Below are 24,905 nucleotides of genomic sequence, written 5' to 3' on the forward strand. Positions count from 1 at the left end.
ATTACAGCATTGTATCAGTGTTACCATTGTGATACAGGACATCACACGCACAGACACACAAACATCACCACAGATCAGGCCAGAGGTGAGCTGAAGAGACGCCACTTCACAAAAGCAGGTGAAATAGACAGGAACTCCCCAAGAATACTCAAGGCCATCATGACTCATCCCAGTCCCAAAAAAGGCATACCCTAATGAGCTGAATAAATTTTGGCCAGTTGCTTTGACATCATAACTAATGAAGTCCATGGAACAGCTGCTGGTCCAACTCACCAGACCACAGGTCAGCGATACCCTTAACCCAATAGAATTTGTTTACCAAGAGAAGATGGATGTAGAAGAGGACATCCTCTACCTGTTGCATAGGGTGTGCTTGCATGTTCTCTGATTTCTTCACCACTGACAACAGCATCAAACCCATCCTACTGAGAGAGAAGCTGTTGCAGATAAAGGTGGACTCACACCTGGTTTTATGGATAATAAACTATTTCATGGAGAGACCACAGTTTGTAAGATTGAAGGACTGTGCCTCTAAGACTATGGTCAGTAATACTGGTGCACCACAAGGGACAATGCTTTCTCCTGTTTGATTCATCCTTTACATCTCTGCTTTCAATTACAATTCAGACTCATGCCATAGACAGAAATTTACAGACAACACTGCAATTGTAGGCTGCGATCATGGAAGGTCAGGAGGAGGGGTAAGAAGCCTGGTGGATGACTGAATGGCTCAGGACAGTGGTTCTCAATCCAGTGCTCAAGTACCAATTAACCTAAACATTTTCCATTTCTCTCTGGACTGCCACAAGGTCATTAGCTCACCTGCACACCTGAATGAGCTGATCAGCTTGTGGCAGAGCAAGGAGGACTGGAAAATGTGTAGATTAGGTGGTCCCTGCGGACCACTTTGACAAGAACTGGTGTAGGACAAACCATCTGCAGCTGAACACTTACAAGACCAAAGAGATGGTAGTGGATTTCTGGAGGTCCAGGCTGCCTTTGCAACTGCCTCTCCACTGAGGGGGTCAATGTGGACATGGTCAGAATTTACAAGTACTGGGACTGCATCTGGACAATAAACTGGACTGTCAGCAATTACTGATGCACTCTACAAGAATAGGTAGAGCCGGTTGGTTCCATTTCCTGAGGAAGCCTGAGCCTTTTAACATTAGCAGTGCACTCCTGTCGATGCCTACCAGTCAGTTGTGACCAGCATTCTCTTCTATTCTGTATTTGCTGAGGAGGAAGCATCAGCTCTCTAACATATCAAATGACAGTTTAGAGATACTGAATGTTGGGCACAACACCCACTGACTTCTACCATTTACACACAGTGCAGTTACTGGCTATATTAGCCTGATCACGTCGGTTCTCATTTTAGATTTCAGACAGGTTTTTAAAAATCTCCAACTTAGTGTTTTTAGTACTTTTAGAGTTCTTATTTTACATTTACACTGTATATGTCTTGATTATTGGGTGTACTCTCTGTTCGCATGTCTGTATGTGTCACATCAGCTAATGGGTGCCTAAATTTCTCTTGGGATGCATAAAGTATTTATCTATCTATCTATCTGATAGCTTGTGGTGAGATCTGCAGTACACAACTTGAGGGAAGTTCCACAGAGTGTTGAAAGAGAAAGTGCTGAATGGCGACAGAGCAGGAAGATGTTACGCAACAAGCAAAATCACTATGGAAACCTGGACAACCCTGAAACCAAACACAACTCAGACGTCATTAGAATAAACATTTGTAATCCAAAAATCTCTTTTAGAATCAGGACATCTCCTGACCTTGAATGTTGCTCCAGAAACATTGTTAATAAAAAAATAATTATGGCTCTGGTTTCTTGAGATGTGTATACACTACCAGTAAAAGCTTGGGTACATTTTCCCCCATTCAACTGAATGGGGGAAAAAAACAAAACAAATATACACAATATAAACTTAAAAAGTACTAAAATGAATGGGAAGAAGAAGAAGAAAATTTTATATATATATATATATATATATATATATATATATCTTGAAAAAGAAATCTTCAGACTCCTCACCCTCCTTTATACCACGGTACACACTACGCAACCTCCTTCTATCTTGGAATCTTGGAAATTCTCCATAATAAGGCCTATACCAAAAAAGCCAGGGGCAAGCAAACTTGAAGATTTTCGGCCCATTGCCATAACCTCCATATTATGTAAAACTATGGAGAGAGTTTTAGCTGACGTCCTGACCACCACAGTGGTCAGTGAACTAGACCCTCTGCAGTTTGCCTATAAGAGGGACAGAGGTACTGATGATGCCGGATTGATCTTGCTGGACATGATCTCAAAGCAGCTTTCACTTGCTAAAGTATATGCTCGGCTTTTGTTTGTAGACTTCAGTGCAGCTTTTAATTCTATGAAATTACATATTCTTCTGAAAAGGCTGGCTGATTTAAATGTTGAAAAGGGCCTGATGCTCTGGATCAGAGACTTTCTATCTTGTCGCCCTCAAAGAGTTTGTGCTAACAACATTCTGTCAGGAGAGCTCATCATAAGCACTGGCTGCCCACAGGGTAGCGTTCTTTCACCTCTGCTCTTCTCTCTTTTTACAAACGAATTTGCAGTTAATGACAAACTTTAAACTGATTAAATACGCGGATGACATGGCCCTAGTCGGCCTGCTACAGAAGTGTGACTCCTCTGGCGAAGCCTCCTATCTCGCTCACATTAAGGCTCTTGAAGCTTGGTGTCTCGACAGCCAGCTGGAAATCAATGTGTCTAAGACAAAGGAGCTTGTTTTTCACACAAAGCAAGAACTGACCGTGCAGCCAGTTTCACTCGATGGCCAGCTTGTTGAAACGGTTGAAACTTTAAATATCTTGGTACAGTTCTTGATAGTCATTTGAGCTTCTTTGAAAACACTGATTTTATCTTTAAGAAATGTTCACAGCGACTCAGTCTTCTCAGAAGATTGAGCTGTCTTGGTGTTAATCCGCAGATTTTAGAGCTTGTGTATTCTGCACATATTGAGAGTATTTTAATATTTCATCTTTATGTTTGGTTTGGTCACTTGAGTTGTAAATGTAAGGACAAATTAAATAGAATTGTAAAAATGGCGGGGAAAATTGTGGGAAAACCCCAGAAGACTCTGGCCCACATTTACACTGACAGGATGAGGAGGAAAGCTGAGAGAGTCCTGGCAGACAGCTCTCATCCTCTGTCCTGTCAGTTTGAGCTCTTGAAGTCTGGGAGGCGCTACAGAGCTCCTCTGGCCAAAGGTTCTTTCAAAAAATCTTTTATACCAAATGCCGTCACCATAATGAACTCAAAAAAAGTGACCACTCCACAAATTAAACCTGAACTGCTTTACTTCTGTTTTATTTGATCTTACTGTATGTTTTATTTATCTTACTAGGTCTTATTCTATTTCTTCTTTTACTTCCATGTATTTTATGTATCTTATTTTTGTTTTATTCGTGTGTTTGTATGAATGTTTTATGACTTTTTTTTTTGTCTTTTTTGTGCTGGTGAGCCAAAGACAATTTTCCACATCGGTGGACAATAAAGAATTATTCTATTCTAGTCTACGAGGCTTTATTTTTTTGCCCAATGAACGGACATTTTCTCACTGTTGATTTTACCCCAAATACACACTCAACAAACACCAAGAGGCATCTGTAAAAGCGAGCAGAAGAAAACAAAACAAAATGGACAGCAGAGGCAACCGAAGAACTGAAAAAGATCTACAGGCAATAGGCGAGATCCAGCAAGGATTCGAGTTCTCAAGGAGGAATGAGAAAATCTACACCAGTGCACGTGGATACCCATGAAATTAAACATGAAACAGTACCAACAGAAAAAGCTGAAGCAAGACTACAAGCATCTGAAGGACCACTGGCTCAGACCGCAAAACCAACAGACCATCATGTAATACATACATTACATGTAAAACATATTTGAGAACATTATGTAGGATGGTATCGTTTAACCACTGACAAAGTTTGATCCAGTGTCGCAGACCAAACGCCCCCCTCTTAAAAATCAGTCTGCCCTGCCTTCACTGCGCATGCGTCATTTTGGAGCTCAGTAGCATAATTTCTGAGTGTCACCAGCAATTCACTGACTATCACCTCATTTCTGCTTAAAACTGCACTCCAGTCATCATCTATCTCAGCGACAGATATCTGAAGCTTTTGCACAAAAATCATTTCCACATGAATTCAGCATTATTTCATAGAAAAAGACAGTGGACCGATCAGAGCGCACAGCAGCTGCTGTGGTGCCTACATCATTTCAGAGTGTTAGTAACAACTCGCCAATTATCACCTAATTTCTGCTTAAAACAGCCTCGTTTCTACTTGAAGCTGGCTTTAGAATGATTTCAGTGGAGGTTGTACCTTGTCATCTGATGGTTAATAACCCCAGTAACTCATTCGATCGCTTTGAGTGTAGAGAGTCTGTCTCAGATGTGCTGCTGTCGTCCAAACTGACGCATGTGCAGTGAAGGCAGGGCGGACCAAATTTTATTTATTTATTTTTTTTTTTTGGGGGGGGGGCGGGCGGGCGCAGCCTCGTTTCTGCTTAAAATGGCCTTGTTTCTACTTAAAAATACTTTGGAATAATTTAAGAGGTTTTGTCATCTGATGGTTAATAATCTCATTAATCCATTTGATCGCTTTGGGTGTAGCGAGTCAGTCTCAGGCGTGCTGCTGTGGTCCGAAATGACACATGCGCACTGAAGGCAGGGTGGACCAAATTTTACGGGGGGTGGCTGTTCAGTCTGCGACATTGGATCTGATCCAGATTACAGATTTTGTGGCTATTTACATTTAACATTGAAAACCTCATTTAATGTATATTTTACATTATATCTCAATCAGACGTGCCCCAATCACTCTCATATTTGAAAGTGAGGTGCAGACTGGTACTCACTATCACCTGACAAAGTCTGATCTGAATCTGAGCTGTATTGCGGATTTTGTGGACATTTGAATGTAATATTGAAAAGCCCACTTGGTGTACATTTTGCATTATATCTCAAAAGTGCCTCAATCACTCATTTGTGACTGAGGTGCAAACTGCAACTCTCAATGGATAGACTAAGTTTGAGCCGCATCTGATCTGTATTGCAGATTTAGCGGATATTTGATATTAACATTGAAAAGCCCTTTTGATCTATATTTTGCATTATAATTTAGCTGGTGAAAAAACAGTTCTAACAGGACTTTGAGCTTGAAAATTTTTTCCAAGGTAAAAATTTGTGGAATTGGAAACTAGTGTTGGTGGAGGTTTACGCTCTACGAGTGCAGTGCTCTAGTTTTTTTTTTTTTAAATGTGTGTTTACAACTCACGCCATGGCCACATTGCTGCCGTCTATGATGATGTGTCTGAGATCTGGACATCCTGGCTCGTTCGGTAGCGTCAGAGTGTATGGAGTCCTCAGTGACTGATGGAAACGGGCCAATCCAGTCACTGGGGGCACTGGAGGGTCACTTGCAGGAGGAATACGAGCCCCTCCCCCATGAAGCCCTACGTGGCCAAGCGTCTGGTAAGATGCTGTTGGCCGGATGATCGGCTGAGCTGACTAAGGAGGAAACAGAAAAACTTCAACCTTCACCATCAGGAACATGGTGTCATGTCATGATGAAACTGACATTTAGGAAAAGTAATACATACACTGGTAGAAGAAGCTAGAGATGTGGTGGTGGCACTCAGCCACTGGGGTGTGCTGCGTAGAGCTGTCACACTCTCAATTTTTATTGGTCCTCCCAAAGTCTGAGCTCCCGTCCTTGAAAGGTAGTCCCTCTGTGACACACTGCCCCCTCCCCGTGCTAAATAGTCTGTTCTTGAGCCTGAGTGGGTGTCAATGGATGCTACAGTCATTACACGAGCCGAACTACTGCCATCTGTGGATTTGGTGTCCGTGGTGATAACATCATCTTCATCCTCAATGGTAATAACCTCATAGTTCCCTGTGCCCCCCTGGGCACTAGAGCTCCTCTTGATGGCGATGGCCTGAATTGAGATGTGATTTATTTTATTTTGGTAGGTTATCAATATCTACAAACATACCATATTCAGAGCAAATTGAAGTGCTATCACAAACACAATTACAATCACTACATGAAAAGGTAGACATTCTACTGGTCATTATGAGAAAATGATTACAAACAGCAGTCTTACCAATAGGCTTTCTTAGAATATTACAGTAAATGACACCAAGATTCCATGCAATAATAACAGAAATCAATTTATAGTAGATGATATGGAATGAAGAAATGAGGACACACAATCAATCAATCAATTTTATTTATATAGCGCCAAATCACAACAAACAGTTGCCCCAAGGCGCTTTATATTGTAAGGCAAGGCCATACAATAATTACGTAAAAACCCTAATGGTCAAAACGACCCCCTGTGAGCAAGCACTTGGCGACATTGGGAAGGAAAAACTTCCTTTTAACAGGAAGAAACCTCCAGCAGAACCAGGCTCAGGGAGGGGCAGTCTTCTGCTGGGACTGGTTGGGGCTGAGGGAGAGAACCAGGAAAAAGACATGCTGTGGAGGGGAGCAGAGATCAATCACTAATGATTAAATGCAGAGTGGTGCATACAGAGCAAAAAGAGAAAGAAACACTCAGTGCATCATAGGAAACCCCCAGCAGTCTAAGTCTATAGCAGTATAACTAAGGGATGGTTCAGGGTCACCTGATCCAGCCCTAACTATAAGCTTTAGCAAAAAGGAAAGTTTTAAGCTCTGCCTCCCATTCTACTCTTACAAACCCTAGGAACTACAAGTAAGCCTGCAGCCTGAGAGCGAAGCGCTCTATTGGGGTGATATGGTACTATGAGGTCCCTAAGATAAGATGGGACCTGATTATTCAAAACCTTATAAGTAAGAAGAAGAATTTTAAATTCTATTATAGAATTAACAGGAAGCCAATGAAGAGAGGCCAATATGGGTGAGATATGCTCTCTCCTTCTAGTCCCCGTTAGTACTCTAGCTGCAGCATTTTGAATTAACTGAAGGCTTTTCAGGGAACTTTTAGGACAACCTGATAATGAATTACAATAGTCCAGCCTAGAGGAAATAAATGCATGAATTAGTTTTTCAGCATCACTCTGAGACAAGACCTTTCTAATTTTAGAGATATTGCGTAAATGCAAAAAAGCAGTCCTACATATTTGTTTAATATGCGCTTTGAATGACATATCCTGATCAAAAATGACTCCAAGATTTCTCACAGTATTACTAGAGGTCAGGGTAATGCTATCCAGAGTAAGGATCTGGTTAGACACCATGTTTCTAAGATTTGTGGGGCCAAGTACAATAACTTCAGTTTTATCTGAGTTTAAAAGCAGGAAATTAGAGGTCATCCATGTCTTTATGTCTGTAAGACAATCCTGCAGTTTAGCTAATTTGTGTGTGTCCTCTGGCTTCATGGATAGATAAAGCTGGGTATCATCTGTGTAACAATGAAAATTTAAGCAATGCCGTCTAATAATACTGCCTAAGGGAAGCATGTATAAAGTGAATAAAATTGGTCCTAGCACAGAACCTTGTGGAACTCCATAATTAACCTTAGTCTATGAAGAAGATTCCCCATTTACATGAACAAATTGTAATCTATTAGATAAATATGATTCAAACCACCGCAGCGCAGTGCCTTTAATACCTATGGCATGCTCTAATCTCTGTAATAAAATTTTATGGTCAACAGTATCAAAAGCAGCACTGAGGTCTAACAGAACAAGCACAGAGATGAGTCCACTGTCTGAGGCCATAAGAAGATCATTTGTAACCTTCACCAATACTGTTTCTGTACTATGATGAATTCTAAAACCTGACTGAAACTCTTCAAATAGCCCATTCCTCTGCAGATGATCAGTTAGCTGTTTTACAACTACCCTTTCAAGAATTTTTGAGAGAAAAGGAAGGTTGGAGATTGGCCTATAATTAGCTAAGATAGCTGGGTCAAGTGATGGCTTTTTAAGTAATGGTTTAATTACTGCCACCTTAAAAGCCTGTGGTACATAGCCAACTAATAAAGATAGATTGATCATATTTAAGATCGAAGCATTAAATAATGGTAGGGCTTCCTTGAGCAGCCTGGTAGGAATGGGGTCTAATAGACATGTTGATGGTTTGGATGAATTAACTAATGAAAATAACTCAGACAGAACAATCTGAGAGAAAGAGTCTAACCAAATACCGGCATCACTGAAAGCAGCCAAAGATAACGATACGTCTTTGGGATGGTTATGAGTAATTTTTTCTCTAATAGTTAAAATTTTATTAGCAAAGAAAGTCATGAAGTCATTACTAGTTAAAGTTAAAGGAATACTCGGCTCAACAGAGCTCTGACTCTACACGATAGAAAAAGAATGAAGATGCCTTGAAAAAGTGGCATGAGAAATGAAAAGTGTGATAGATGAGACCAAGCAATAAACAGGGATGGGACTCGACAACCAGTTCTAGTTGAGAACCAGTTCCAAATGTTTAAATATGAATCAGAATACTGTATTTTCCCCAAAGTATAAATCGCACGTTTTTCTTTTTTTTTACAAGTTTGGGAGGCTCTGCAACATGTACTCTGGCGCAACTTGTATACTAAAGATGCAGAAGTTTGTTATTAATAATAGTAATTATAATGACTATGTATGTATGTATGTAAAATTTTCCTCAAGAATTAAAGCACTAAACAAAGTAAACTCCAATAATAAAAGAATAAATGCCAGTAATAAAACAAATACACTACAACAATGCAAAAAAAATTCCCAATTGGTGAACGCAGTCTCGTTTGAGGGCGGGCGCTAAAGGGGTAAAATATGATGTAATTTCTCTACTTCCGGGAGACCAACCACTGCATTTTCAATGGGTTTTTGTGCAAATTACACAGCAACAAAGTGAAAATGCAAAGAAAAAGCGATGATGCGGTGGAAAAGTGGATATGTGTTGCAGTTTGTTTAAGACCTGGAGCACAAATGTGTTGAGGCGGTTTTGCAGGCGAGAGAACGGAGCTACTCTGGTTAGCTGTGTAGGCTAAATATTAACCGACACCAAGTCTCCCATCTGCCTAGTCTTTTCTTCTCCACTGGAAACCGGGGGGGGGGGGGGGGGGGAAGACTTTTCGCGACTGCTTCGGTGATTGCAGCCGAAAACAAATCAGTACATTTATCCATGTGAAGTGACTCTGTATTATTGTGCAACAGAGCAGAGGTCCCCCTAAGTGGGCAAATCCTGCGACATCGCGTAGGGTTCAAACGAGACTGCGGTGCCCTATTAAAGAGCTCAAAACACAGAAACAGGTGCGACTTCTATGCAAATTTACCCTCTTCAAGAGGCATTTCTTGACAGGTGCGACTTATACTCCGGAAAATACGGTAGTACTTTAATCAATGCCTGCATTTTTTTTTCCTGACTTCCACTTTTGAATCACCCATCAATAAGGAAATCAATAAAAATAAACAAGATTGACTGTGTCATAACATTATCTGAAATATATTTTGTAAATATGCATCTTATTTTACACCTGAAGACCAATACTACAAACCTACAATTTAAAACCTTTAAGGAAGCAAGTCTCCAAAATATGACTTATGACGCTGTTTCCACTACAAATGCTGATTGTCTTATCAAAACAAAAGAAGAAATACAAACTCTCTTGAAGGTTCATGGTAATCTACATAAATTATGTTTTAGGACTGAGAATACCTGTTGAGTGCTGGTTTCACTGGTGCTACATTGTCTCCGGTGTCCCAAGCCATTACTATTTCCACCATGTCGGCTTGGCTTAATGTTCTCTTTCAACCTGCTTGCGTCTGTCAATGTTCGGTGCTGCTCACGTTCCTTCTCTCTGTGCAGAGAGACTGTACATGTGGAGGATGACGTACAAGCAGTATAGGAGGAGCACACAGCATTCACTCTTTTTCTCCCTTCTTCACAACGCTTGGTTTCTTCAACAATCTTCTCCAGGATGAGGAAGGTGTCTTCTGTCTGTCCCGTCTCCTTGACAATACGTTCCACAACTTCCTGATTGTAACCCATAGTTCTGAAAAAGTTTTACAGTCTTCATTATTCAGGAATGAAGGCATTAAAAAAGAGAAATTACAAAACACATTTTTATCTGAACACTAGAAACCACACTAGAAAACACTGAACAGAAAAATTATGTGTAAAAGTACATACCACAGTCTATATACAAGCTGAGGAGATAAGACCCTCCATAAGCAGAACTACATGCAAGGATGAATAACAGCAACACTAATATAATGACAACAACCAACCAGCTCAGTCCCCATCTGGGAATGCTAATGAACATCCTAACTGGGATGCTACAGTATATTTGCACTGCAGTATTTCATCAAGACAAAACTGTAATGATGCCACACTGCTCTGAGGTGATGTGTGAAATAAATATTGTTTTAACTCCATTTATACCCATTCACTCCAATGATTTCACAACTCTATCCACAGATCAGGAAAAAGGAAATAAGACATGCTGCACTTCCTGGACATGCTCAACATGAAAACTCAGAAGACATACCAGATTTCAATCTCACGCACAAATTACCGAAGGGACACCAATCAACTTGCTCTGAATGCAAGTGGGGGATTTTTCTGCTCTTTGTCACAAACCCTGTTTGGGATGGTCCCAGACAGGACTGCTGTCAGCGATTGGAGTTTGTCCAGTTCGATGACCTCAGAATTGGAGCTCTGCTTTTTGCTGGTGATGTGGTTGTGTTGGCTTCAGACAGTGACACCTGATGTGCACTGGGCAGATTTGAGGCAAAGTGTGGAGTGACTGGGATAAGGATCAGCACTTCCAAATCTGGGACCGTGGTCCACTATAAAAAAAGGGCAGATTGTCCCGTCTGGGTCAGCAGACAGTTAGTACCTCAAGGGGAGGATTTTAATTATCTTGCGGGTCTTTTTATTTATTTACTTATCCTTTATTTAACTAGGTTAGTCCCACTGAGCTTGAGATCTCTTTTGTAAGGGAGACCCGGACAATTCTAAATTTTCCAATTCACCTAACTTGCATGTCTTTAAATGTGGGAGGAAACCGGAGCACCCGGAGGAAACCCACGCAAACATGGGGAGAACATGCAAACTCCACAGGTGGGAATCAATCCCATGACCTTCTTGCTGTGAGGCAAAAGTGATAACCACTAAGCCATCATGCTGCCCATGTCTTGTACACGAGGGGGGTAAGATGGAGTGTGAGATCAGCAGTGCAACTGAGGTCCTGTGGATACTGTACCAAACAGTCATGATGAAGAAAAGAGCTGAGCCAGAAGGCAAGGCTCTCGATTTACATCCTTATCCTTAGTTATAGTTATGAGCTTTGGGTAGGGACTGAGAGAACAAGACTGTTGACACAAACAGCAGAAATGAGGTTCCTCAGTAGGGTATCTGAGCTTGCACTCAGGGACACGTAAGAAGCTCAAACATCTGGGAAGAACTCTGAATGGAGCAGCTGCTCCTTCACATTGAAAGGAACCAACTGAGGTGGTTTGGGCATCTGGTGAGGATGTCACCTGGCCATCTCCCTAGAAGGTCTTCCAGGTACATTCGATTAAGAGGAGGCCCAGTCGAAAAAAAAGACCCAAGACAGGCTGGAGGGATTACATCCCCCAGATGGCTAGGGAATACCTAGGGATACCCCAGAAGGAGGTAAGAGGGCCTGGCTGAGGATAGGCTAGTATGTCATTATCTGAACGTTTATAGCAAATCCAAATATATTACAAAAATATTATATTTTATCATCACTTATATCAGAAATCATGGACTAGGACTGTTACCTGAAGAAATTGACCAGGCAGCGGAGATTGGTTTCTGGACTAACTGCCTCTCCGTCATCATAGATGGCATCATTGGATTCAGTCATGATTGGACCGACAGTATTTGCTTTTGATGATGAGCAGTAGGATGATGAAGCAGAGGGTGTTTTGGATCTGCAGCTGCTGCTGCCCTTGTGTCGCTCTCTTTCTCGTGCTCTCTCTGGTGAATCGTCCCGACGTTCCAGAGAGTACTGTCTCTTTGTGTCACGAGTCTCGCTCTCAGAAGAGCGCCGCTTGTGTGTGGGCCGAGTGCCATTGAGCAGCACAGCTTCAGGGCCTAAGCCTATTCCACCTCCTTTACCACCAACAGCAGATGCTGGCCCCGTCCCTTTCTCTTCAAAGCTAGTGTCCAAGATACGGTTGGAGAGTTCCGTGACAGGGGTACTACTCTGTGAGCGGTCCTGATCAACCTCTACCACAGCTGGATGCAAAGTCTGGTTAAGCAGAGGCTGGATGAAGAAACACCAATTACAATAAGCACAATGTTTAACATTCTAATTAATTAATTAAGAGCTGATTAAAGTATGTACATTTTTCCAAATTTTACTGGTACAAGTATCCCAAGTTTCTCTAGATAAAAAAAAAAACAAAAAAAACAAAAACACGATTCTGTGAACAAGCTAACATTTTGTGCATTTGTGCCATAAACAGAGACCGAAAAGCTAGATTTTTCAAATGCCATTTAGAGTTTCAGTTTTAGAATTGCATATTTTCTGAGTATTAAAAGCAGAAGCCAAATTCATATTGGTAAGGGATGATGACAGAAAACCAACTACACAATGTTTAAACTGTACTGCAATCAATCACGTTTTAAAGAGTTTCCACTAACCATGGAGGAAGTGTTTGTGCTCATTGGACTTTGTGCCAGTCCAAGTAACTCTTCCTTCAGTGCACTGGGCAATAGAAGAAGCTCCATAGTGTATTTATCATGCCTTTCCTCCACAAAGGACTTGAATGAGCGTTTCACTGCTGGCTCCCTGTCACTGGGGAGACTTCGCTTCTCCTGAATACAAATGTACACAAAGACAAATTTGAGTGGGCTGTACCATAAATGTGGTTTTAACATAAAGTATCTTCAACTTCCAACATTATTTAAAAAAATTCTCATCATTGATCATGTTATACATTACCATATTTCCTTCATTAAATGCCTGGGTATTTATTTTTTTCAAACCGTGCTCAAGCCCGGAGCCTACATGAGGCACACCTTTATTCAATGCCGGTGATTATTAACAAAATGCTGCTTGTTGCCTGCACTGTAATATGGTGTTAAGTTTCACACATATCCCTGGGTGCGGCGAACAAAAGACAACTGCTTTAGATCAGAGCCTTCTGCATGGCTGAGTACCCTCTCTGAGCCCCTCTTCATAGCCCAACGTGCACCTCCCAAAAATTGAAACTACATATAACAACAGAGACCACAAGGGCTGTGATTGGTCACTTTTCCGGTTTCACTCCTTTGTCTCCCATTATATTTTAAAAGTTTTTGCAGTGCACATGCCGATTAAATTTTGATCATGGGTCAAACAGAGGTATGTCTGGTAAAAAAGTATGACCAAATATGGCCAACTTTACAACACGGAGTCAAAAAAACTACAAAGATGCTCAAATGACCTGCAATTCATAGAGGAAAATTTCACGTAACATTGGTTTGGAGGTTGATGATTGTATAAAGAAGTGGAGTTTGTGAGGACAAACTGGTTTAGAAAAAAAAAAAAAAGGGGGGGGGGGGACAAAAGACAAAACAAACAAACAAAAAAGTTTTATTGTATATACAGTAAAACTCACATATAACGGATTCAGGTGGACCAGCAAATTTTGTCTGTTATAACTGAAATCCGCTATATGTATAAAATGGACAAAATCCGTTATATCTATGTACCGGATTAGTTACAGTCAGGTGCTCAACGATCTACAGGGAATCAACGACATCAATTAGGCTTACGTATTTCCTTGATTAAACGCCTGACTTTGAATCGGGACCTTCCTCATTTAACAGCTGGTTCAAAACTGCTGCAGAGTGATACCTTAAAATCCTAAAGCCTAAGCCTGATTTGCAGTGACGGTGATGTGCGCGTGACCATTTTAAAGTTCTCCGTAACATCTTTATGCAATTTTCCGCAGACAGCGGCCTTTTCTGGATTAATTTGTCCCTCAACAAGCTCCACTTCTTTATAGAACCATCAACCTCCAAACCAGCAGTACGGCACATGCAATTTCCCTCCATTAATTTGATCCGTGATCGAAATGTAACTGGCGGGCAGACTGCAAAAACTATTCAAATATGATTGTGCATCAAGCTATGAGGAGGGTTTGCAGCCACGCAGAGGGCTCTGATCTAAAGCGGTTTGGTTTGTCACACCCAGGGATATGTGAGAAACTTCACACCATATTACAGTGCATGCAGCAAACAGCACTTTGTTAAAAATCGCCAGCCTTGAATTACGGTCTGCCTCGTTTGGGTGCTGGGTCAGAGCACGGTTTGAAAAAAAAAAAATAAACGCCCGGGCTTTTTAATCAAGGAAATACTGTACTAACTTTCTTCGAATCGATGATGTGAGCAAAAATCCGCTATACAAAATCCGGTATATACAGTGTTTACTACATGGAAAACCATACAAAAAAAAAAAAAAAAAAAAGGGGACTTTTGCTTTCGTCCAGTTAGTGTGAATATCCAGTTTATACAATGATGGTTTAGACGAGTTTTACTGTATATACCAGGAACAGTGGCGGTGCAGGTGGAAAGAAAATCCTGCCTTATTTTCCCACATCGTGCCCACAACTATTCTGGCAGTAAATTGCATTACAACACCCACCAATGCGACGGAGAACTTCTAAAGGCTCACGCCCACATCAGTGGCATTGTGTGGCCATTAAGTTACGGAGTTGTAGAAGGATAAATCAGGCCTGATGCTTATTTAAGGCAGGAGTTTTTTCAGACAAAGTTGGCTATTAAATGAGGCAGACCCCTATTCAAGGGCAGGTATTTAATTGAGGAACTACGGTACTTGAAGTATAATGCCAGAAAGAAGGTTGTTTTTCCTCTCCCTAGTTTTAAGTGTTTTTAGGATTATTGAAAAAACTATGATAAATATTGTTCTAAGATGACGTACCCATTCCCTACAGAATCAAGCGGTAAGACAACACTCAGCAATTGAAAACTGAAATTGTTTTAGCATCAGGCGGGTTTTGGAGGTGATGTGAGCTCTAATGTGGGATGTTTTACTTCACTGCATTTACAACATGGTTGCACAGAAACGTGACGGGGTCTGCACTGAAAAAAGAGAATAGTTGAACCAACTTAAATTAAATGTTTCGATTGGCAACATGTAAATGAATTAAGTTGTTTGAACTTAAGTTAGTAAGTTAGAGCTGATCTAACTTACTAACTTAAGCTCAAATAACTTAATTCATTCAAGTGCTACCAATAGAAACAATTCATTTAAGAACGTGTGAGTCACTTTAAACTATCAGTTTACCAATGTGAGAAAAAACAGGTGTGGCCCATTTTTAGGGTCTAGTCATGACAATCACCGCTAGATTATACAGTTAAGGAGGATTGTGTGCGGTCACAGAAAATTAGCATACTGACCTGAAAGAGTGCTACAAACTGCTGAACTCTGCTCTGGGCCATCACGACAGGCTCAGCCCGGCCCAACAGACGCAGGCATCCTGGTTCGGGAACCAGAACTTCAGCACTTGTGTCTCGTATGAGCCTGTCCAGGAAGAGGCCTCGGGCCCCAGCAAAGATGCAATGCATATCCACTGGGTAGCGTTCTTCCTTTTGCAATTCTGGGTCACACAGCCCTCTCACATATTCCTACAGGACCAAAAAAGGAACAAACAGCAACAATCAGGAGTGCCACAAACTAATTAGAGCTGCAACAATTATTCCATTAATCAATCAATAAACCACCAACAACTATGATAATTAACCAGAGTCTTTTTTTTTTTTTTAAATCCTCCACATTCTCCGATTTTAGCTTCTTATATGTGGACATTTTCTAGTTTCTTTACTCATGTCTGACAGTAAACTAGATATCTTTGGGCAAAAACCATACATTTGAGGACACCATCTTGGGCTTTGGGAAATCTGGCATTTAACTGACCAAACAACCAATTGATTAAATTGATAAAGAAAATAATAGTCAGTTATTTTGTCAAAATAGTTACATGTTAAATACAACCTTTTACCCAAGTTTACATTAAAAGAATGTTCCTTTTCAAAACAACTTTTGTCACAATAAAATAAAACTAGCGTGTTGTCTGTTGGGATGCACAAGCTGTAGATTTGGTAGTGTTTATAAACTAGATAGCTGACATTTTTTGTTGTTGTTGCTGCCCAATCGGCCGCTCCCGTTTTTGTTCAGGGTCGCCACAGCGGATACAGCCAGATCCCCACTGGTATTTGGCACAAGTTTTATGCCGGATGCCCTTCCTCCCAACCAGATCCTGCACTGCTTAGCTTCTGAGATCTGATGGGATCAGGCTGATACAGAGCAGACCAGCTGCCATTTTTCAAGGGTGATAATAAATTATGCTAAGTTTCTAAAATGATTTGGAATGGCCTGTGAGTCAGGAATGTAATTATACTGAGGAAAATAAGTATTTGAACACCCTGCGATTTTGCAAGTTCTCCCACTTAGAAATCATGGAGGGGTCTGAAATTTTCATCTTAGGTGCATGTCCACTGTGAGAGACATAATCTAAGAAAGAAAAAAAAAAAAAAATCCGGAAATCACAATGTATGAATTTTTAATAATTTATTTGCATGTTACTACTGCAAATAAGTATTTGAACCCCTACCAACCAGCAAGAACTCTGGCTCTCACAGACCTGTTAATTTTTCTTTAAGAAGCCCTCTTATTCTGCACTCTAACTGTATTAATTGTACCTGTTTGAACTTGTTACCTGTATAAAAGACACCTGTTCACATAATCAATAACACTCCAACCTGTCAAAACCAAAGAGCTGTCCAAGGACACCAGGGACAAAACTGTAGACCTGCACAAGGCTGGGATGGACTACAGGACAACAGGCAAGCAGCTTGGTAGAAGACAACAACAGTTATGATCATTTATTAGAAAGTGGAAGAAACACAAGATGACTGTCAATCTCCCTCGGTCGGATTCCATACAAGAGCTCACTTTGTGGGGTAAGGATGATTCTGAGAAAGCTCAGAACTACACAGGAGGACCTGGTCAATGACCTGAAAAAAGCTGGGACCACAGTCACAAAGATTACATTAGTAACAGATGATGCTGTCGTGGTTTAAAATCCTGCAGGGCAGCAAGGTCCCCCTGCTCAAGCCAGCACATGTCCAGGCCCGTTTGAAGTTCACCAGTGACCATCTGGATGATCCAGAGGAGGCATGGGAGAAGGTCATGTGGTCAGATGAGACCAAAATAGAGCTTTTTGGAATCAACTCCACTTACCATGTTTAGAGGATGAGAACAACCCCAAGAAAACCATCCCAACCATGAAGTATGGGGGTGGAAACATCATACTCTGGGGGTGCTCTTCTGCAAAGGGGACAGGATGACTGCACCATATTGAAGGGAAGATGGATGGGGTCATGTATTGCGAGATTTTGGCAAACAACCTCCTTCCCTCAGTAAGAGCATTGAAGGTGGGTCATGACTGGGTCTTCCAGCATGACAATGGCCACAAACACACAGCCAGGGCAACTAATTGTGTGAAAACCTGGTGAAAAACTACAGGAAACGTTTGACCTCTGTAATTGCAAACAAAGGCTACTGTACCAAATATTAACATTGATTTTCACAGGTGTTGAAATACTTACTTGCAGCAGTAACATACAAATAAATAAAAAAAAAATAAAATCATACATTGTGATTTCCAGATTTTTTTTAAAGATCATGTCTCTCACAGGGGACATGCACCTAAGATGAAAATTTCAGACCCCTCCATGATTTCTAAGTGGGAGAACTTGCAAAATCGCAGGGTGTTCAAATACTTATTTTCCTCACTGTATCCATTGTTCACTGTTGTTACACAATATCTGTAATTTCTCCAAAAATAGTAGTCCTACCAACGTTTGTTTTGGTGGCATTCATCCATGACCCAAAATTCATATGCATACCAAAGAACAAATGTGAGCTCTCCCCAGTTTGTCTGTGATCGAAGCCATACACACGCATGCACGCATAGACGTACACAGAGGCCACTTGTCTTTAATATATAGATACATAAATAAATACATTTCAGCCTCCTTTTTAGATTGTGGGCCAAAACATTTATAAATAATGAGTCCTTTTAAATAAATTTTCCTGGCTGTGCCAATTTATCTAGAAGCCTTACCAAACTAATGGGACTAATGCTCAAACCACATTTTTGAGAACGGGTTTTCTTAAGTCATAAAACATAATATTGTAGTAATATGGAATCTCAGAGCTTACAAGAAAACATAATTTAAAATAATTTATAAAATTCAAATCAGTTACTGACCATTTTCATTTCATTTATTTCCTTTATATAGCGCCAAATCACAACAGAGTTGCCTCAAGGTGCTTCACACAGGTAAGGTCTAACCTTACCAACCCCCAGAGAAACAGTGGTAAGGAAAAACTCCCTCTGAGGAAGAAACCTCAAGCAGACCAGACTCAAAGGAGTGACCCTCTGCTTGGGCCATGCTACAAACATAAATTACAAAAATAATTCACAGAACAATTCACGGACGAATATACAAGAATTGCTGTTGGTGCACAGGACAGGAGGATCGCCAACACAAACACAACTCCCATCTCTGGATGGAGCTGCACCTTAAACAGAGAAAAAGCAGAATCAGGCATCAGAAAGACAAAAAATACTGTATAATCTGCCAGCATTAATCAACAAGAAAAACGGAAGAAATACTAAGGTGATCGCCGGCCGCTAGCCCTAAGCTTCACTAAAAGACCCAGAATTTAGGTGAAGTTGAGGCGGCGGCCCACTTCAATTACTAATAACATGAATTAAAAGAGTAAAAATCGTAAAACAAAACTGCACCAGTATGCTAGCCATATGAAAGGGAAAATAAGTGCGTCTTAAGTCTGGACTTGAAAGTCTCCACGGAATCTGATTGTTTTATTGACGCATGGAGATCATTCCACAGAACAGGGGCATGATAAGAGAAAGCTCTGTGACCCGCAGACTTCTTATTCACCTTAGGGACACAAAGTAGTCCTGCACCCTGAGAACGTAAAGCCCGGGCTGGTACGTAAGGTTTAATTAGGTCAGCTAGGTAAGGAGGTGCCAGTCCATGAATAATTTTATAGGTTAGTAGCAGAACCTTAAAATCTGATCTCACTGGGACAGGAAGCCAGTGAAGAGATGCCAAAATGGGTGTAATGTGGTCAAACTTTCTGCTTCATGTCAAAAGTCTGGCTGCAGCATTCTGAACCAATTGGAGAGCCCTAATGCTAGACTGCGGTAAACCAGAAAATAGAACATTGCAGTAGTCCAATCTAGAAGAGATGAACGCATGGATCAGGGTCTCAGCATCAGCCATAGACAGGATGGGACGAATCTTCGCTGTATTTTGCAGGTGGAAGAAAGCAGTCCTAGTAATATTTCTAATATGGAGACCAAAGGACAATGTAGGATCAAAAATTACCTCAAGGTTCCTCACTTTGTCAGTGTGATGTATGACACACGAGCCTAGGCTGAGTGTTAACTGGTCAAATTGATGCCCATGTCTCACTGGACCAAGAACCATCATTTCAGTCTTTTCAGAGTTTAAAAGTAGGAAATTTCTAGACATCCAACTTCTCACTGATGCAAGGCAATCTTCTAAGGATTTTATGTGAACGAGATTACCAGCAGTTATCGGCATATATAACTGAGTATCATCTGCATAGCAGTGAAAGGTAATCCCAAAATGCCGCAATATGTGCCCAAGGGCCTAAGACAGACCCCTGAGGAACCCCAAATTTCATGTCACTAAGGTTAGAGGTAGTGTTACTGTACAAAACACAGTGAGAATGACTGGTCAAGTATGATGTCAGCCATGCAAGGGCACTCCCAGTAATCCCAAAATGATTTTCCAGCCTATCAAGTAGAATATGATGAGCCACTGTATCAAATGCAGCACTGAGATCTAACAGCAACAGAACTGTAGTGGTGTCCGAATCCATTGTAAGCAGAAGATCATTCACTACTTTAGTGAGAGCTGTTTCTGTGGAATGATATTTTCTAAACGCAGACTGCAGTGGCTCAAAGAGATTATTCTCAGTAAGATAGTCTACAAACTGCCGTGACACCACTTTTTCCAGAATTTTAGAGCAAAATGACAGATTTGATATCGGCCGATAGTTTTTCAATACACTAGGGTCAAGATTAGGTTTCTTAAGTAATGGTTTAATCACTGCATATTTGAAATGTTTAGGAACAGATCCAGAAGTTAAAGAAAGATTAATAATTTCCAGCACAATTGGCCCAAGAGTGGGCCACAGGTCCTTAAACAGTTTTGTTGGTATAGGATCAAATAAACAGGTTGTGCTTTTTGTTGACGTTACGAGTTTCGTCAGCATGTCTAGAGAGAAACCATCAAATTCTGTAAATCTAGGTAATACCTCAGTAGTGGGGCCCACCTCAATAGCAGGGTGTAGTGGCTGGGTTAAGGCATGCTGGGATATGTTCAACCTAATGTTATCTATTTTCTTCTCAAAGTAATCCAGGAAATCTTGTGCTGTAAAAGGAGAGCGAACTACAGGTGGTTGTCCATGAATAAGTGTTGCCACCGTGTTGAACAAGAACTTTGAGTTATGCTTGTTTTTGATGATCAAATCAGAGTAATAGGTCCGCTTTGTAGCCAATAGTGCATGCTTATAGTCTAAGACAGCATCATGCCATGCAAGGTGGAATACTTCTAATTTTGAACGACGCCATTTCCGTTCTAGACGTCTTGCTTTATGCTTGAGGTCACGCAGGTAATGACTGAACCAAGGTGACTGCGATTTGGGGGAGTGCGGTTTCAACACAGGTGGTGCAATCATGTCGAGTGTCGTTTTGAGCACTGAGTTTAAACTATCCACAAGTCTGTCTACTGACTGGGTATTTGTCAAAAGTGAGGCTAAGACATCAGGCAGTCTAGCTTCTAGTTCAGTCTTAGTTGAGGAGTTGATGCATCGCCATAATGATAAATAAGGTTGTTGTTCCACTAAACACGGCAGTGAAACTGTAAACTTAATAAGTGAGTGATCAGAGACCACTGATGTAAGAGGCATGATGTCAATATTCATGACAGCAATACCACGTGCGAGAACCAGATCCAGGGTATTTCCACTAATGTGAGTCGAATCCTGAATGCATTGCCGAAATCCTAATGCATCCACAATTTCCATAAATGATTTGCAGAGGGGATCAGAAGGCTTATTTATATGAACGTTAAAGTCACCAATGATCAGAATGTTATTTGCTGTCATTGACAAGTTAGAAATGAATGCACCAAATTCATCTAAGAATTCAGAATATGGGCCAGGAGGCCTATATACAGTGACAAAGTAATATGGCTGATTTTTATTCTTCTGACCTTGGCAATGCGTAATATCCTGAGCGGAGCGGAGAATCAGATGCTCAAACGAGTTATATTTGTGACCCCCAACCGCTAATAAGCTAAACCTAGATTTATAAATAAGAGCTACAACCCCGCCTTGCTTCGCATCACGAGGGACGTGACTAAATGTATATGCTGGTGGGCAGGCCTCATTTAAGGGGAGGACAGCTGTAGGTTTAAGCCAGGTTTCACATAACCCAATCATATCTAAGTGATGAGCAATAATTTCATCATTAATCAACAATGATTTTGAGGACAGTGATCTTATGTTAATGAGACCCAGTCGAAGGACCTCAGTGGGGTTGACAGTTGAACTGTTTGGGTTTAGGGGTGGTTCCAGAGTGGCATATATAAGATGCCTAGAAGTAGGTTTAGGTTTGAGACATTCCACACGCGTTGTAGGTAGCAGACATGAAATCTTTGATATTGCTGGAACAACCATTGGGCCATCCTCAATTTCAACATGATCCAATATAGTAATGGGTATTAAGTTTGCAAAGCATATCCCTCTATGATTTTTATGGACACGTCTACGGGAGCAGGCCACAGTCATAAGTTGTTGAAAAATGAATGAATTGACCCAAATGAGTTTTGCGTATCTTGTTCTAAGCATTTCTAAAAATTCCAATCAGTTTAAAAATCCTGTATGAGACACTGCTGTGGAGCGCCTGGTGACACATGCTGAAACTTGATGCTGTAACTGATTCAGGAAATCTCCTGGTGATGGGGAATATTTAAATGTATCAGCTGGAGGTGACGCAACTTCCGTACAGATACCAGGTCACATTCTGTTCACATTAGTGCTTGTAAAAGAAAAAATAAAATACAGAGGAGGAAAAATGACTCACCAATGTAGAATGCCGTGGGAGTGAAATGAAAAATGCCATGAGACTTGAAACAGAAGCTAATCACAGTTGATTGGGTGCGGCTGTTACACTGAAACTACCAATTCAATGCACTGAGATTCCCAGTAAGTCTAAACCTTTGCAATACCCAAATGAGCTGGGTACATTTGTTTTTAAGTACAAATAACTATACTTTACAATAAAATCTGGTGATTATTTTATCTCTTATTAATTTGTGCATATTGAGAAGTGAATGATCTCACAGATAAAGTAGTTGCAGATAAAGAAATCTCAGTCATATTTGTCACAGTTCCGCTACAATGAGAACTACGCGTATCATACCCCGCTCTTAGTAAATGCAACCACTTATGAAGTACAGCAACTTCCTAATTGTCCTGAAGAAAATCATTTGCGATGAGAGGTTTCAAATCACTGAATTTATTTATTTATTGAAAGAAAGAAACTTCAATAGCTAAACCCTTGTGAGATGACTAATGCTCACCCAGTCAAATCTGGGGCATGTGCTGGTGGTGCACCCATGACAGAGAAACCACTCCAAGTCCCGAATGGCAATCATCCTTGCCAGTGGCGGTTCTACACTGAATTACTCCCCGGGGAGACATCCAAACATCCATGAATTGTAAATTTGAATAAACACACCCTTACATACTAAATATCTGTCATTAGACACTTTATTAATCTGTCTTTCAGGGAAGAACAATTAGCTCCTTGGTTACTGCCTTGAATTTGATGCTTGGGACACTTTTACGAGGTCTATTAGAAAAGTATCCGACCTTATTATTTTTTTAAAAAACCATATGGATTTGAATCACGTGTGATTGCATCAGACAAGCTTGAACCCTCGTGCGCATGCGTGAGTTTTTTCATGCCTGTCAGTTGCGTCATTCGCCTGTGAGCAGGCTTTGAGTGAGGTGTGATCCACCTCTCTCATCTATTTTTTATTGCGAATAAATGTCTGAACGATTTGAAGCTTTGCTGCATCAATTTTTTTCCAGAAACTGTGAGAGACCTCCAGGTGGACACTGTTCGAAAAATTAATATGGCTTTCAGGGACGATTTTATGGGGATTAAAGAGATTACGGAGTGTTACTGCCGCTTTAAGGACTGCCCACAACTCCTGAGAGCGCGGCGCGCTCCCAGTCCCCATCGACAGGCTGACACCCCGCTGGAACAACCAGATCATTTCCAACGTGAAAGCTTTGTTGATCCGGGACCTCGTCTGACTTTCACAAAAAGGCAGATGATGTGGACATCAGCACTTTTTCGGCACATTCCACCATTACAGGAGTTTTTTTTCATGGAAAAAGAAGCGGAGGGACGCGTCACAGAGCCGTTCATTATGCAGCACAAAACCACCTCCGTGTTGGTCTCACAGGACGGCTTTCAGGTGGATTTCAGACGGATTCCGGTTGCTTTCCAGTTGTGTGAATATCCGATTGCGATTGTGCATGAGCTGGACATGCCCAAACATATCCTGGAAGGCTTCATCACGGTGTTTCTTTGCACCATGCAGCTCCGCCGCGATTGCATCCTGGCCGCAGCATCACTGCGATTGCTCTGCCTATGATGCGCTTACTGAGTCTGCGGGCTCGGTAAACGCAGCGAGCCACTCACACACCCCCCCCCCCCCCGCTGTGCGGAGCTGCGCCAACTCTGGAAACAGTTCCCGAGAATACGCTCGCTGTTTTGATGCGGAGCGCCAGGGTCTTGGTATACCGCAGCCGCAGAGCTCTGTGGCCATGACTTATATTAAACAAATATGTAGGACTGCTTTTTTGCATTTACGCAATATCTCTAAAATCAGAAAGGTCTTGTCTCAGAGTGATGCTGAAAAACTAATTCATGCATTTATTTCCTCTAGGCTGGACTATTGTAATTCATTATTATCAGGTTGTCCTAAAAGTTCCCTAAAAAGCCTTCAGTTAATTCAAAATGCTGCAGCTAGAGTACTGACGGGGACTAGAAGGAGAGAGCATATCTCACCCATATTGGCCTCTCTTCATTGGCTTCCTGTTAATTCTAGAATAGAATTTAAAATTCTTCTTCTTACTTATAAGGTTTTGAATAATCAGGTCCCATCTTATCTTAGGGACCTCATAGTACCATATCATCCCAATAGAGCGCTTCGCTCTCAGACTGCAGGCTTACTTGTAGTTCCTAGGGTTTGTAAGAGTAGAATGGGAGGCAGAGCCTTCAGCTTTCAGGCTCCTCTCCTGTGGAACCAGCTCCCAATTCAGATCAGGGAGACAGACACCCTCTCTACTTTTAAGATTAGGCTTAAAACTTTCCTTTTTGCTAAAGCTTATAGTTAGGGCTGGATCAGGTGACCCTGAACCATCCCTTAGTTATGCTGCTATAGACGTAGACTGCTGGGGGGTTCCCATGATGCACTGTTTCTTTCTCTTTTTGCTCTGTATGCACCACTCTGCATTTAATCATTAGTGATCGATCTCTGCTCCCCTCCACAGCATGTCTTTTTCCTGGTTCTCTCCCTCAGCCCCAACCAGTCCCAGCAGAAGACTGCCCCTCCCTGAGCCTGGTTCTGCTGGAGGTTTCTTCCTGTTAAAAGGGAGTTTTTCCTTCCCACTGTAGCCAAGTGCTTGCTCACAGGGGGTCGTTTTGACCGTTGGGGTTTTACATAATTATTGTATGGCCTTGCC

The 24,905-nt window shown here is 41.3% G+C and overlaps 1 protein-coding gene across 2 annotated transcripts in view; it reads right to left on the minus strand.

Moving 5' to 3' along the window:
* Positions 1-24,905, minus strand: part of n4bp1 (nedd4 binding protein 1) — a 45,819-nt gene that overhangs the window by 15,390 nt on the left and 5,524 nt on the right. The window contains exons 2-7 of one of the 2 annotated variants that reach the window (XM_034176968.1): positions 15,416-15,643; positions 12,653-12,826; positions 11,785-12,257; positions 9,695-10,031; positions 5,658-5,996; positions 5,333-5,565 (exon numbers count right to left, since the gene is read on the minus strand). In XM_034176968.1, the coding sequence (XP_034032859.1) occupies positions 5,333-5,565; positions 5,658-5,996; positions 9,695-10,031; positions 11,785-12,257; positions 12,653-12,826; positions 15,416-15,643 (1,784 nt within the window). Of the gene's footprint in view, positions 1-5,332; positions 5,566-5,657; positions 5,997-9,694; positions 10,032-11,784; positions 12,273-12,652; positions 12,827-15,415; positions 15,644-24,905 lie in introns of both variants that reach the window. The other variant, XM_034176967.1, reaches the window with a different exon arrangement.

Source organism: Thalassophryne amazonica, chromosome 8 (genome assembly GCF_902500255.1).
Source record: "Thalassophryne amazonica chromosome 8, fThaAma1.1, whole genome shotgun sequence".
Classification (NCBI taxonomy): domain Eukaryota; kingdom Metazoa; phylum Chordata; class Actinopteri; order Batrachoidiformes; family Batrachoididae; genus Thalassophryne; species Thalassophryne amazonica.